General features: G+C 34.3%; 1 protein-coding gene across 3 annotated transcripts in view; it reads left to right on the top strand.

Moving 5' to 3' along the window:
- The window catches only part of RB1CC1 (RB1 inducible coiled-coil 1), a 74,401-nt gene extending 58,445 nt beyond the window's left edge, over positions 1–15,956 (top strand). For 2 of the 3 annotated variants that reach the window (XM_027452088.3, XM_038174421.2), the window contains 9 exons: positions 2,233–2,392; positions 4,157–4,265; positions 4,381–4,621; positions 5,532–5,583; positions 6,905–6,952; positions 9,269–9,327; positions 11,153–11,289; positions 14,369–14,439; positions 14,988–15,956. In XM_027452088.3, coding sequence (XP_027307889.2) covers positions 2,233–2,392; positions 4,157–4,265; positions 4,381–4,621; positions 5,532–5,583; positions 6,905–6,952; positions 9,269–9,327; positions 11,153–11,289; positions 14,369–14,439; positions 14,988–15,065 — 955 coding nt within the window. In that variant the 3' untranslated portion in view covers positions 15,066–15,956. The remainder of the gene's footprint in view (positions 1–2,232; positions 2,393–4,156; positions 4,266–4,380; positions 4,622–5,531; positions 5,584–6,904; positions 6,953–9,268; positions 9,328–11,152; positions 11,290–14,368; positions 14,440–14,987) is intronic. The other variant, XM_027452089.3, reaches the window with a different exon arrangement.
- Positions 15,957–16,203: the final 247 nt, after the last annotated feature.

The raw sequence follows: 16,203 nt of genomic DNA, 5'->3' as shown, positions 1-16,203 counted from the left end.
TGACTTTTTATCCTGTCTCAGTTGTTCTTTAGTCATTAATTTGTAACAGTGGAAAACAACCTTTATTTGGCACGTGCTTGTCAAATAAGTGCCTTTTTCTGCAAGATCAATGTTATGCTAGCATTCCAGAAGTCACTGAGAGGGACTTCTGTTGTTGAATTTGATCTGAGCATTGCACTGGTACCAGGAGCTTCATTTTTTGAACTTTCATGAAATCTAACAAAAATATTTAGAAGCTAGAAAGGAATATTTGTGGTCCATGTATTACTAACACATGAAAACTGATGTATTTTGTTTATAAAGTGCCTGGAGTTCAAGTCGTCATGATTAGGAGAGAGAATAGATGCGCAAAGCATTTGTAACTGTTTAATTTTTCTTTTGTATGTAGTATGTACTGTGCCCAATTTTGATTAACAGAGATTAATTGAACAATGCAATTTTTGTAATTACTGTCATTAAGCAATTTGTTTTGCTAAAAGATTTATAACTTTGAAAAAATGTTAAAAGCATAGTAGGGCTTCTGACTGGTTTTAAAACTCAATTATGGATTTGGTATCTTCCAGCCTTGGGATTTTCCAGCTCAGTGGTGAAGCTTTTCCATAAAGCATGCATGTTGTATCTCACAGATAGTTTTAATTTATTTTTAAATAAGTTGAAATTTAATCCAGCACAAAAGAAGCTTTCTCTGTGGCATAAAAAAAGACTTGCCTGGGTGCCTCTAAATTTGCTTTGTTTTCCTGCTCATTTTCCTTCTGACTTAAGGAATCTCAAAAGGTTGCTTTGCCACTGTGTGCACTCAGTTCTTTCAGGGCCTTTGTATTTACAACTTCTAACAGGCTTAGCTACTACACCATAGTTTGTATCTCCAGTATATGCCTATGTCTAGAGGAGTGGCAGTGTTCCTAAACATGTCCTTTGTCATCTTAGAGTAGTACAGTGTTTATTTGCAAGAGGAATCCTTGAAGAAAGGTGCCTTTGGTATCTGGAAGAAAAATAAAAAAGGTTAAGTAGGTGTTGTAACTAATGCCATAGGTATTAAGCATCCTTAGAGTAACGACATACTTGAGCTCTTCCTCCAAAGAGCTGAGAGTTCATTCAGTCCATCTGCGAGGCAGATGACACCTCCTTTGGTTTGGTGCAGCTGTCAGTCTTAGGTTTAGGCTGGTGCCTTAGTTTGGCACTCAGGCAACCTGGAATAACGTGAGTAGTGTGGTTTTTTTTGTATTGTAAGATGTAGGCATAACTCATTACACTTCCCAGCCAAACTTTTACTTATCTCTCTTAAGTAGGGAGAATTGGTGGCAGATACAGGTGAGTTTGTGCTGGATGATGTGGTGAAGAATTCTTGAAGCATTTTCAGGTTAAGAGTTGTGCTTGGTACGTTAGCACACAGTGTTTTGATTTCAGCACAGCCTACCTAATGTCAGGAGACTGTCCCTTCAGGCTGCTGAGACTGGAGAGAGGGGAAAAAAACAAAAACAAAAAACACGTGTATGTAGGTAGGTTTGGGGAAATGTTATTTATTTAAAAAATAACTCCAGTGTGGAGAAACAATTGAAACATAATACAAGTTTTCACAAAAATTGTTGAACAAAAGGGGTTTGTCTGTACTATACACAGTGGTGGTATAGCCAAACCACAGAAATTGTGGTTAACGCTTTGGGTTCGGTGATGGAAAATATTTGAGCTGTATTACATTGTCTGTTTCAAGAGCCATGTTAGGTTGTTATTAACCTTCCTGCCTGAGTGACATCTAATGCTTTCTTTTCTTTATGATCATTACTGAATTACTGCTGTTCTTCAGATTCTGCAAGCCAGTGTTGTCTTTTACATCTGCGTTCCACTGAATTATTGCTGAATTGTGTATTTTTATAAGGGTACTGTAGGCATTGCATTTTGACATACTAAAAATCTCAGTGGAATTGATCTGTCGTTTCTTGTTTCACCACTTTCCATACCTTGTGTCCAAAAAGTAAAAACAAAAGTCCCTCTCTCAAGAAAATTTCAAAAGTCACTGTAACGTACTAGAAAACAATGCTTAAGAGTGCTGAGATATACATGATTGAAAATAGAATTGAATATTAATAATGACTTAATTGGAATACAGTATTCGTTAAATATTTCAGAGAAAACTGTCTCAAAACTGACGTGATTTCTGTATGTTTGCTTCTTTCATATATTCTGGTACTCTCTATATGACATAAATTTAAAACCTAAACATTTTCTTTTAAGTCCTCCCACTGAATCATCTGCTGAATCAACTTTGGTTGCTGAACTTCAAGAAAAGCTTCAGGAAGAAAAAATGAAATTCTTGGAGCAACTTGAAGAACAAGAGAGAAGAAAGAATGAAGAAATGCAGAACATCAGAACATCACTAACTGCAGAGCAGCAGGTAAAGTTGATTCTTTATTACTTTTCCTCCTATGAGCATGTGTTCTTTTGCTGTTCTGAAGATAACGACTTCTTTTTGCTGTGTAACACACTCAGAATTTGTGCTATGTTCTGTGGAGTCGTATAATGTGTTAATGAAATTCATCACTCCACGATTTATTTATTAATTGCTTAACTATCTGTGAACGTGCAATCCAGTTTCAGTTTCTGTTCTTTCTTCACTTTTGCTTGTGTTGTTATGCTAGTGCTGTAAATTTTATCTGTTGATATACTGAACTCCAGAAAGATGTCACTTAAGTACCGTTTAAGTTAAGTGTTACTCTGTGCAATACATAATTAAAGCTTTGAAATACTAATTGATTTGGAATGCTACTTAATGGCTTTTATATGTCGTTAGCCTGGGCAGATGGCCTTTGAGGTTCAAAGCAAATATGATCTTTTACTTCTTTCTAAACTTATATTAAACAACTCTATGTATTCCTGACCTTGATACAAACTCCCATTACACTGATTTAATTATTACAATATCTTTACTAGTTTATATTTCTTTTTAAAATGTCACGAATCTCCAATTTTGTAGATACTCTCAGTTCTGAAATTAAATCTCTCTTAGTAACAGCTATTATCTACAGCTTAGCATTTAAACACTAAGAAAGGTTTTTCTGTTTTAAGCACCTCTACTTTAGTTGTAATAGGATCAAATAAGGTCAGAGAGACAGTGTAGTAATCCACTAGCATAGTGAATGAACTTTGAATCACTTCGTACAGAGAGCAGAAAATCAGACAGCTATAAAGAAATGAGTATTTTTAAAATTTCTGGACTGCACACATTAATACTGAAGTGAGCCTTACATAGTTAATCTAATAGGGATATCTTACAGATTGATAATTTTAAGATCTCTTTTTGTGTTGGAATCTGCCTTAGTGCACCATTTTCCTTGTTATCTAATAATCTTCATTCATGCAGCAAAGCATGGTAGAGAAAGCGTTAACATCAAATTCCAATGAAATATAGAACCTAATTAAAAATAAACATATATGCCAGTACTGAAAACTTATGTCTGCCTCCAACGATTGCTGAATTTTCTGGGTATTTAACCTCATACTTGATGTCATTTTCACCTTAGCAAAGCTACTTAAGTTTTTGCTTATGCTTGTGATGTGTTACGTGAGTTTTGTTAGACAGACTCAACAGGAAAAAGATACAACTATAAAAGTTGTATGGCCAGACAAATAACTTCTGATTTAAGACAGAGATGAATAGGCATAGAAAAAAATATAAAAAACAGAAATAAAGAATCAAAAGCTAGTCAAGGTCATGACTGGCTCCTATAATTCACCAAAGAAGTGAAATTGTGATTTAAAATACCCTCTTAATAGATAGTTCGTAGTTGTTTTTTTGTCTCCCTTCACCACAGCTTTGAAAGTAGGAAGTATGAGGGTGTAATGGTTAGAGGGATTCATATCATAGAATCAGCAAGGTTGGAAAAGACCTCTAAGACCAACCTCTGGTCCAACCATCCCCCTACCACCATTATCACCCACCAAACCATGTCCCTAAGCACCACGTCCAACCTTTTCTTGAACACCCCCATGGACAGCAACTCTAACACCTCCCTGGGCAACCCATTCCAATACCTAAAATTTCCTCAGTGTGGCATGAAAACAAACAGCTTAGTTCTTGCTTGGGCTTTTATTTCTCTCTTCTCTTGCTCTACTAGTCTCTTACGTTTCCTATTTCAGTAATACTTCTTTTTGTTTTCAGACCAACTTTAACACTGTTTTGGCAAGAGAAAAAATGAAGAAAGAAAATATAATTAATGACCTTAGTGACAAATTAAAAGTGCTAACACAACAGCAAGAAAAAGATAAGGGTAAGCATACTGTGAAAGTATTTCTTTTCTAATAGGACAATTCCATTTGCGTCAGGTTGGTTTTGCTCCTTTGTTCTGCTATTATTAAAGGAATTTTTATTTATTTGCGTCATAGATTTGATTGAAACGCTTTCTGAAGATCGAGCTCGTTTACTTGAAGAAAAGAAAAAGCTTGAAGAACAAGTTAATAAGCTGAGAAGTAGTAATCTTTCTCCATCAACCTACTTAGCAGCAGCTACAGAAGCTTGTGGAGCATGTGCAGCTGATATTCCTGCTGACACAGATAGATTAGCTTCTGACATTGCAGCTGAAGGGAGAATGGACTCCACAATGGAAACCAGTATGATGGCTGTGCAGTAAGTATCGGGCATGGTAGTAGAATTGCACAAAGCATGCTCACGTTCTTTGTGTGTGTGCTGTTGGGTGTTCTAAAGTACAAATGAGCATGTTTAACACTCCCTCCACCTTTGATATTCTTACTAAGAATGTTCTTTTAAATGTATATATACAATTGTGGCATCACAGTCATCAGAAATGGATGGTTTTGATGGCTTTGAAGTAGACAGCCTTAAGGGTTTTGCAATTATAAGGTGAAAAATTACATCTAAGCGTATGAAATATAAATCAAGTGGAAGAAGAGCAATTGTAATAGCGACCTAGGATGAGCTAGTAGAGTTTACATTTTGTTGGCATATCTTTTGAACAGTGGCTGACTTCAGATCAAACACAGAAAACTTTCTGGTTGGTTGAGTGTGTGACTGTTGTAGATTGCATAACGATGTTCGTGTATGAGTGGGAAGTGGAGATACTAGCCCGTGGTAGAAATTAGACTGAATCTTGTGAAATATGCAGAAATGTCCCCATTCTTCTTAAATGACCGCAAACTTATCATTTGTCAGTGACTGAAAATTCACTGGATTATAGAAGGGGGTAAGGTTTTTTTTTAATTTTTCAAAGGTTCTGCCAGAAATGTCAATGCTGGTTCTTAAATTGCCTTTCTGTTCTGTAGTTTTGTTTTTTCTCCCTCAGCTTCCCAGCTATTTTCCTGATTCTTTGCTTTCCTGATTCTTTCTTTCCTAAATATATACCTTGCCTATGTGCTAGGAATGCTAGTACCAAAGTATTCTGTAAACTCTGAAGTAAGCTCCTTATGCTAGCAGAATGACAGCATTCATCTGTGCGTGAATGAGAAGGGGGGGGGAAAGCACTTTTGAGTGTGTGGGGAAAAAAAATTGCTTTTAATGTACCCATTTTTTTCTCTTGTAGTGAAAATGTCCATATGTCTGAAGAAAAACAGAGGATCATGTTGTTAGAAAGAGTGAGTAGATTATCTGTGAGATTAAGCATTACAGCTAATTACTATAAATGTCTGTTAGTACTCTGGTGCAATATAGCATTAGCAAAGCTTATAAATACTATTTTGAGGAATGTTTTCTATTTGAATGATTTTCGGATTGGTATAACCGAAGTCATTCAAAATAAGTATTAATACAGTGTATTTATACTGAGCCTAGCTTAATGCTCATTTATACTTTGCTCTGTTTATATAGATTTTTGGGATAAATGAGTTGGGTGTAGTATTTCTTCTTTGGAGTAACAGTTCATTGACCTAGGGAATTTTTTACCATGAAAAAAAAAGTTTGAATGTTTAAATCAAGGCATCCACAACAGTTGGACAGGAGTCAAGATTGATTTTATGCTCTTCCTTTGGAAATGGATTACTTCTACTCTTAGACTGTTACTACTTAGGTGATCTTAGTTCTACCTGGGATACATTATAATCTTGACAGTATTACTTCAGTAAAAATTGAGATAACGCCTGTTTTGAATATTCATATTACAATTTTCTGACTTTACTGTAATGCTTCTACATTAAGTACTTATTTAATGTGCAGGTTAGGATTGTAAGTTTAAAGCTAGAGTCACTGCCCTGCCTCTCACAAATAATATATGTTAATTTAATTTTTACTTCTGTTACTCCTTTTATTTTGAGTGTAGCTTTCAGCATAATTGAATTGTGGAACCTGTTTGATGAAATAAGCTTTTTACTTATTGGTAAACAGTTAAATCAATCCTCAGTGGTTAAATTGAAATCTTTCATGTTCTGGTCGTTTTTAACAATTCAGTCATATTTAATTCCTCTCTAGTTGCCTTTTTTTCCCTCTTCAAAGTTGAAACCTGAGTTTCAATATTTAGTCTTCATTTCTTTAGGATCACTTAGACTGAATTCTGTGATCAGCAGGAGAACTTGAATGTTGAACCACATAATGCAAGTGACTGGATGTTTCTGATTAGCACTACTTGCACATTTTATTCTGTATTCTGCTTGCAAAGGATTTGTCGTAGTTAGTAGCTAGCAGCCACAAAATAGTAATATATTTTTTTCTGTTTTATTGATGGCATATTTTCAAGTTGAGGAGAAGAATGAGTGTGGAGATAAGCATAGTTTAGCAGTAGTAATTGCTTGCCTTTGAACTTTGTGCAAGTCTTCATTCAAAATATCTTTTGATACTGTTTTAAAACTGAAGCAAGTAAAGATTTCTATTGTGCAACTACTCTGGAACTCGTAGTGTCAACACTATTTAAGATGTATATACTGTACAAGTTGTATTAGTTAATCAGATAAGATTTTCTTTCAGACTTTGCAGTTGAAAGAAGAGGAAAATAAGAGATTAAATCAAAGATTGGTAAGTATTTGTGCAATGCACATCTTTTAGGTACCTTAAAAAAAAATTACAAATTTTAAATTTGTTAAAATTTCTTTAAATCTGAAAATGTGGTTTATTAACTACAAAAGTGTTTTAAATTGTAATGCAAGGGGCAAATCACTGATCTGATAACCTTTGAGTTACCTCAATTTAGCAGTTTTCCCATAGAATGGATGAATATGATTGGAGAGACTTCATCCCAAAGAGCACAGACTCTCCAGGCTTGGTGTGGAGGGAATAAATTTCAGTGTCAACAAGGCTTGGTTCTTCAGCAACAGTAGATTGAAAGCCAGTTTACAAGTTTATATATATGCCTGCACATCAAGCATATTTAGCAATAACCTAGATATTGTTTTTGGAAAACTGTTTTTTGATGTTAGCATTTTTAGAGGGTTTTTTTGTTTTTAATTTTCAAAATAGGGATGCAGCACATCAGAATACAACAGTGCTGTTGGCTCTGTCACACTTCTGTTACAAAGTGCTTTTAAGTTATAAGCCAAAAGTCTACTTATCCTAATAAAGCATTCAGAATACTCAGAGACCCTTCCACCTGCATTTGTATTTTTATCAAGTGTGGAACTTTAATTTTGCATGGCTACTAAAAATACTGTCATAATTTTTAACTTATATGCTGAAATATCAGTCAATGCCTAAGGAAGGATAGAGAATATGCTGACAGAGTTCCTTTAATTCATGAGCTATGAATCCTTCTCGATTGATTTAGCTGGAGCGTAGCATTGCTAGTAGGTCTTAACCTGAATTCAAAATAATGTTTATACAGGAAATTGTTAGTTCTGTTGGCAGTTGAGTGGTTGGACTGGTGATGGAGATCGCTATTTCTTTGAATGGATAGATATCTAGGAATTTTATAAGAACTGGTATCTGTGTGGTTGCATGAAGTTACATGTCATAGAAGAAGTCTTTAAATTGCTTCAGTTACATAACACCAGTCAGTTTTCTGCCTGGGATAGGACTGAAATTTGGTTTAGAACTTACTTCTGTTCTCCTGTTACATACTCAGGTATTAAATGACTCTTTTTTTCAAAAGCTTTCCATTCCCCATTAAAATCTGTCCTTAAAAATCTTGCTATTGCAGATCATAAAAGATTGCAACACCTTTTAAAGCATATTTCCTTTTACCTGTTTATTCAGAATGCTTATAAAGTGCACAAAAGGCATTTCTTTATAACAAACACGCTGGACAGTCTGCCAAACTTCCCTGTAGTATCCTGAATTAAATTCTGTATCTTTTGTAAAATTAAGTTGAAGGAAGTTTGGTGTTGTACAAGATAAATACAAAATCATTTCTGTTAGTGCATTTAATAATTTCTCCTACACAGCTTGTTAGCAGTTTATTGGTATCTAAATCTATTCAAAGTTAATTTCTAAATGGGCATAAGAACATACCTTCTCAATACCTTACATGTAGGTCAGCTGTTTCAAAAATAAAATATTTTGTCATCTCTTCCTCCTCCTTTTTCTCACCCCCTTCCCAATACTCTTCTAAAACTAAAATACACATCAGTGTTAACATATCAATATTAATTTATACCCAGCTACCTCAGATAAGGAACCCAGAAGATGTACTGCATAATAAAATAATCTTTTTCAGGTCGCTGGATTTTGCAGTAAAGTTTGAGGGTTACCTCTTTAAGCAATACAAGTTAAAAAGGATCTTTTAATGACAGGAATGTTGTTAGAGGATATTCATTACTTTATAAGAGCTGTTGAAAAACTTGTATTTATTTTATTTCTATTTGTTTATTTTAATTTGTGTTTGGTTTACATGGCAAGGTTTTGTTAGTGGGGCAGCTTCAGGGGTGGCCACTCTGAGAAGGATCCAGCAGCTGCCCCATGTTAGATAAGGGCCAGTTTTAGCCTGCTCCAAAGGGACCTGCAGCTGGCCAGACCCGAGCCAATAAGCGATGTTTTTGCCTCTGAGAGCAGATTTAGGAAAGGAGGAAAAAAGGAGTGGGTGGATGTGGCCTGGAGGAGGCTGTTGCCCGTGGAGAGCCCCCTCAGGAGCAGGCCCCGGGCTGGAGCACTTCTCATTGCTATTAACAAGGGAGACGTCAGCTATTTCATAATTAGTGGTGTGGTTTTTTTTTTTTTTTTTTTTTTAAAGCTGCTACAGAGCAAGCTGACAGAAAGATAATCTTTTCTTGAGTGAATGATCTACAAGAGCAGGCAGGTTTGAAAACAGCAACGAACAATTTATTTCAACCATATTGTTATCTGCCATTTACATTTCATCATAGCTTGCCAACTCTTTATATCTATTTTATTTTTTTATAGATGTCCCAGAGCATGTCTTCGGTATCCTCAAGACATTCTGAAAAAATAGCAATTAGAGAGTAAGTACATGTTTATTTTCCTAATTTTCCTAGTCAGATGGACTTGCCTTCATTAATAAATGTTGTTAAAGAATGTCACAATTCTTCTGTCTTTTCTCTGTGATGAAAAGGTGTGTAGATCATCTTTATAGCTCACACATCAGTTATTGAACCATGCCAGTTCAGAATAAATCAAATTTTATAAACTTCTTTTTTTTTTCCTTTTTAAGAAAGGCCTTTCTGAATTCATTATTGAATTTTTGATTTCTTGATTTCCCTGATTTCTTGATTTCTTAATTTTCCTTTATAAGGCTAATATTCCATGGGATTTCTAGAATGCGTCCATTTATTTTTAAAGTAAATTTTAGAAAAGTAAATTTTAGAAAACTTTTAGAAAAGATTTACTTTTTCTTTAGCTATTATCTTTCTGAAATAATGCTAAGAAAAAGTCAAAGGAATGCTATTCACCCTGAATCTGTATAGTGCTGTATAGTGTATTTCAGTAGAAATTCTACTTTCTTAAAATTTTGACCTATCTTGAGAGAATGAAATTAACTCAAATATTTTTTTGTATTCTGGAACTCTTAACATGTAAAGTTGTTGTGTGTGTGTCAATTGTTGCAAAATATGAAAGCTACAGACAGTTGTTTTCAAATAATATTTCAATTTGAGATTGAGGAACATCAAAAATGCTTTTTTGGGGGGGAAAAACAAAACATTCCGTTAATGTTTTTAATGTTTTCTGAATTACACCAAATAGCATGTTTATTGTAACAAGGGCAGTATGTACAGAATCAACCTTTCATTTTAGCATCTGAATATTATGGCAGCTCTCATGGTATTATCTGGGGAGAAAAATATTATGAAAGAAGATTTTACTCATCCAAGAGAAATATCTTTGAGTCATAGTCTGTCTCATCATATCAGTACGGGGGAAAAGCTGTGTTATTTTATCTGAAAGTGTGCATTAAAGCATATGAGAGAGATTTCTCTCCAGACTTGTTTATACCTGAGTATCTTTCTGCTCCCCACCCTTTTACAAAGAAGTATTTCCCACTTTCTTTGCCACTTCATCCCCCACATTCAGTATTATAGTAACATTTATTCTTAGTGTTCTCATGGTTTAATGCTTAATTTGTAGCTATTTCAGAATTCATTTCATTCATGGGTAATTAAATTACTTCCAACACATTTGAACCGTGAAACAAATTGGAGACAGAATTTCTCTAACTTCTGTTGCTGAAACTTGGCCGAAGAACTTTATGGCTTGTGGTAACCTGCTGTCAGGAAGAAGCAGACTTCTGAAACTTTTTATGTGAAGTAACCACAGTATTTCTTCGTTTCTAACCTTTTCATAAGAGTCAGATGAACATTTCATCTCTTTGTCCCGTGTGCTTAAAATCTTAGGATATCTACATAAATGCTTTGCTGTATTTTTTGAGATCATATTAGCAACAGTTTAAAACATCAAAAAGCTGTTTGTAAATACTATGGTACAGTGATCATCATAAGTATGGGTGAATAAAAAACAGTTTAAAAAAAAAAAAGACCATAGTAGAATATTTTAAGTATTCCTATTTATATTTTAAAGCAACAATGTCAGTTCTTTTGAAAAAAAAAATGAGCTGATGGATGTAGAAAAACACTCAAAAATATTTTTTAAAGGTATTTTTTTGTTGACTCCAGAAAATATAAAATGTGTATGAATTGACATAAGTAGAAAATTCTGTGTTGCTATGCAGTTTAAGTCTCATCCTGCCTGTGCAGTATATGGAAAAATAGTTATTGTAACTTATGTAGTCTTAAACTGTCATGCTTCTGTCGCTAAATTCCTTAATATCTCTAGTTTTCAGGTTGGCGATTTGGTTCTAATAATCTTGGATGAAAGGCATGACAACTACGTATTATTTACTGTTAGTCCAACCTTGTATTTCTTGCACTCAGAATCTCTTGCTGCATTGGATCTCAAACCAGGTGAGTGTGGTAAGTGTCAAATTATTTTCAATATTTGTCTTCCTACAAATAATGCTTAAATTTCTAACAGTTAGTAAGTGATATAAATACTTATGTGGTAAATACAAGTGTGTAATGTAAATAGCTATTAGCTTTCTCTGCAGCTTTTGCTACTTGATACTAAATGTTTTTCAACACAGAACACTTTAAATCAAAATTTAATGCAGGTGTTGATATCTCTGAAAAATAGAAAGAATATCTGCATCTTCAAGCTGTAATAAATGCCAATTTTATATACAGCCAGTGTATATTAACACAGAATCAAAGAACAGCCTAGGTTAGAAGGGACCTCAAAAGAGCATCGCGTCCAACCTTTTGTAGGAAAAGGGAGCCTGGATGAGATTGTCTAGCACTCTGTCCAGTTGCATCTTGAAAACCTGTAGTGATGGGGAATTCTAGCATATCTCTGGGGACTCCAGTGATTGATTCTTCTCACTGTAAAACATTTTTCTTAGACAACCTGGGTTTTTCTGGGAGACAAACCTCTCCCAGTGCATCTTGGACCCAATTGCCTCTTGCATTCTCCATGTAGCTGTTAGTGAAGAGATCCTCTGTCCTCTTTGCAGCTGTCTGTTAAGTACCGGAATACTGTGATGAAGTTTGCCTAAGCCTTGTGTTCTCCAAGGTCGAAAGACCTGCCTACTGCCTTTCCTCATAGGGCAGCTTCGCCGATCTTTTGATCATTTAGGGAAAACGTTCTATCAGGTCACATGCTATTCAGTATCAGCAATAATAGCGTATAATTGTGTAGGTCTCAGGCCTATTATTATGTGGAATTTGTTCTCAGTGTCTTTTTTATTTGATGAGGATAGCAAATGCAAAACTCATTGTAACGTTTCTGTCAAAACTGTGCATGCTCAGTTCTTATTTTTAATACCTGGCTTTATGATGCTCTTTAAAGATTCTTTGGATAAAATGTGTTCTCTCTCTAGCTCATCTTCTGTGAAGTGACTTGAATTTAGGTTCATGTATTTATGGCCCTAAATATGGGTCTATAATAATAAAATGTAAGCTATAGTATAGGGGAATTTGCAAGCAATTTTTTTTGCTGATAAAGTTTTCCCACTGTATTTATATGGTGAAACCACTCTCTGAAGAATAATGAGTCCTGCTAGTTTCTGTACATTTTGTTTATGTTCAGGTTGGTGACACACTTGCTTTTTTCCCCTGTTTAATCTTCAGGTTATTCATTGGTAATTTTTGGCAGCTACGTAAACTTAAAAAATTGAAGTATTAATCTTTCAGATATCAGGAAAAATAACAATGTTTAGTGCATTACAATGAACTGTGCTAAATTAAATAGATTAATGTAAATGTCTTTAATTTATCATACCTAATGTATGTTTTACAAACCTCCCCATCTCACCATGCTCCAGATCTTTGTTCCAGAAATTTTAAAAGTATGCATCAAAAGGAACTTTATTAATTCTGACTTACAAGTGAAAATGTATATCTGCTGTTGCTTGTCAGAAGCTGTTAATTTATACTCAAGCAGCAGACCTCATTATGGGTTTCAGTTACAATAAAAGACCACCAAGTTCTAACTGAATTCAGAAACTGCTGAAGAATCTGTGCTGTATGTTTTCTCTTATATGTCTGGGCAGAATCCCTATCTTACAGACATAATACAGTACAACAATGGCATTAGTATTGCATACGTAACTGTGATATACGACTGATTTTTTCTTACTGTTGTTTTACGTACATAAGGTAACCACTATTTCAGTTTGTATGTTATTCTGAGTATGCAATTCACTGAACACTTTTTGAATGGACTTACTTTGTTCTGTCCTTACTACTTGCTAACCAGAGGTAGTGCTACGTTTGAGAAAACTGCACATAAAACAACCATCAAGACTTACCTTTGGAACACGTTTATTTCTTGCTCAGTATTTCAAGAAATAGCGTCTTGATTCTATTTCTGCATCAGAAAAGTGGGGAAAATGAAATAAAGGTTACTTTAGTATTATTTGTGACAGATCGGAATTGGTGTGGACCTAGGTACTACAAATTCTTTCAAAGTCTGCCAAAACCAACGTAAATCTGACCTTTTGTACCAGCATGTATAAATTTTTAATATATCTGTATAGATCTCTACAATATTATGTGTCAGGGACTTAGGCTGTCATAGTGTGTGCCTCCATTAAGAAAACTTAGAACGTTAGGATGATGCTGAAGTTGGCTGAAGACTGCAGGGTTCATTTTGTCACACATTGTCTCAATATGGAAGTTTTAATTTGCAAATTTCAGGAATGAATGGCATCTTTCTCATTTTTGTGAATTTAATGAAGTCCACCAGCCAAGCAAATTCAAAAAAAATAATCTAGTATTTAAATCATAACATTGTTGTACAGCATTCAGGTCAGATATGAATACTTCTTACTGATACGTAGGAGCTTCGAGCAGAATGGAATCTGCTTTATTACTAATAGCCAAACTAATTTTGAAGAGCTAGATTAAAACTTCAAACACTGGTTCTTGAGTAACTTACGTTCTAGTCGCTGGATCCAGTTTTTCGTAGATGTGTTTAGAAGAGCACTGATTATGCAGAGCACATTCCTTCAGTCTGTTTCTGATGTTTTATTCATACCATAATCAATTGACAAAACAGATGTAATTTCTTGGAATAATAGACAAATACATGTCCTTACTCTTACTGGAATTTATAAATGCTGAAAGTTTTATATGGAAGACTTTCAATCCTTTGAAATACTTCAAGAAATTATCATCTTAAATCTGACTAAACGGTCAAACAAGGTTGACTAGAATAATTCCGAGTCGTTAAATTAATTTCAATTTTGATTTGCTTTTTCTCTTTGCTAATTTTTATTTTTCAAATAAAGTTTGAACTGAAACATTGTTTTTATTTGAAAATGCCAGTAACCCCATTTTGACATAATTTCTTTATTTTTTGTGGCTTTAACTTAAAATGGTTTTTGAACAATTCATGTTTTCAAGGAAAATGTTAACAAATATTTCACTGTAGTTAATATAATGTCCTGTTGCCTGTAGTTGACTATCCAAAATAGTAAACACGTTGTCTCTTTAGCTTCAGGTGCATCTAGGAGACCTTGGGTGCTAGGAAAAGTTATGGAAAAAGAATATTGCCAGGCAAAAAAGGTAAGAATATTGGAATAGAAACATCTCATTACATTAATAAGGAAGAAAAACAGTTTAAATGTTTGTAACAATTACATAAAGTATACTCTTCACATAATATGGGAGAGTACTTCAGTATAGAGGTTGTCCAGGGTCAGTGAATAGTAAGAGAAGGGGAGCTAGAAAAAAGAGTAAGTGAGCAAGTGGCTTGGATAGGTTTGCCTCTGGAAAACTTGCTTGTGTGATAAAACTTTCTGTTGGGATCCTAGTGACTATTTCCATCAACCCTGTGTAATAATATTTCAATGACCTGTAGGCTACAATTCCTAAACTTTGGTTCAGTTCCTAGTAAGATTTTGGTACCTCGAAACCATCAGAATTTAACAGCAATCAGGGAAAATGACGAAGTATCTTTGGAGACCCAGATAAGGCAATAATTTAGTATGAAGAGGAACCTTGCCAGGGTCTAGGAAATGCAGAGGGATGGGAGTCAGTCTTTATTTAAAACAAAACAAAACAGGTATAATTCTCTGAATACATTTGTAATATGCTTTTTTTTTTTTTTGTAGGCACAAAACAGATTTAAAGTTCCTTTGGGTACAAAATTCTACAGAGTGAAAGCAGTACCATGGAACAAGAAAGTATAACACAACAGAATTTCAGTTCACTTTGTCTCCATTCTTTTTTGACTTGTCCTTCAGTGCTTGTTCATCGCTCCGAATACCAGGCCATGTTTTTATACTGAGGTCATGTGACAAGATACTTCACTGATGTACTGCTTTTACTTTTTAACAGGTCGCATTTTAGAAACAAGAATTTCATCAGAATCTCTGACCCTGTTCCAATTTTTTTACCCAGATAACTTTAGGAGTGTGGACCAAATGAGTTCATTTTCTCAAAGGGCAACCACATGCAACATGGTTTGTTAGCCATGTTAATTGCCTGTTAAATATACATTAGCTTGTATTTAGGTGTTAAATGTTAGTTACCATTATTACCAGCATATGTCCTTTTGTGAAATCATTATCAAAGTACTTGCACTCTTTAACAGATTCTTTATATGTGTAAAATTCATCAACTATTTAAAGAGGAGTGTTCATTGCATGCAGATAATCATATAATTTTTCTTCAACATGAGTTTGCCTCAGTAGATGAATAAAAATAACTACTGCAACTTGTTTCATTACATGAAAATGCTCTTTAATGTTTAAAAAAAGTAATTTGATGGACTGATTTTGGAAATCAGTCACAGTTAGATCTGCAATCTTCAAAAGCACTTTCGATGGATTGATCACACAGATTCTGAAGGGAAGACTCACGTGCTGTTTATTCAAAGTGAAGTACTTGTTCTTCCCAACAAACCAGAAATCTTGTATTAATCTATTTAGAAAAATCATATTGATGAAATTGTATTTCATGGTTGAGTTTCAGGAAAAAACTCATTGTACATTAACCCATACAAGAGTCATTTAAGTAACAAATTATTGTAATTGTAAAAGACATGTAGAATTTTAAAACAATAAAGATTTGAAACTGTATGTGTTTGAAGCATTTGTGTGCCTTTTAAATATTAACTTCCTATAATGTTTATTTTGTGTTAATCTGTTACAGCTTTTATCTGATTGGTCAAGCAAAGTTTCATTGCAAGTACATTTTCACCAGAAGGAGTTAGTGTTCAACAACATTCAGTAATTGCCTTGTAATAATAGTTAGGAGATAGGCAGTATGGTAGCTAGATAAATAGTAATTTTGTTAACAAATAAGACTGATACATGACATTTTTAA

Source organism: Anas platyrhynchos, chromosome 2 (assembly GCF_047663525.1).
Source record: "Anas platyrhynchos isolate ZD024472 breed Pekin duck chromosome 2, IASCAAS_PekinDuck_T2T, whole genome shotgun sequence".
Lineage (NCBI taxonomy): Eukaryota > Metazoa > Chordata > Aves > Anseriformes > Anatidae > Anas > Anas platyrhynchos.
Note: the sequence above shows the minus strand (reverse complement) of the source record. Positions and strands in the feature narration are given on the sequence as shown.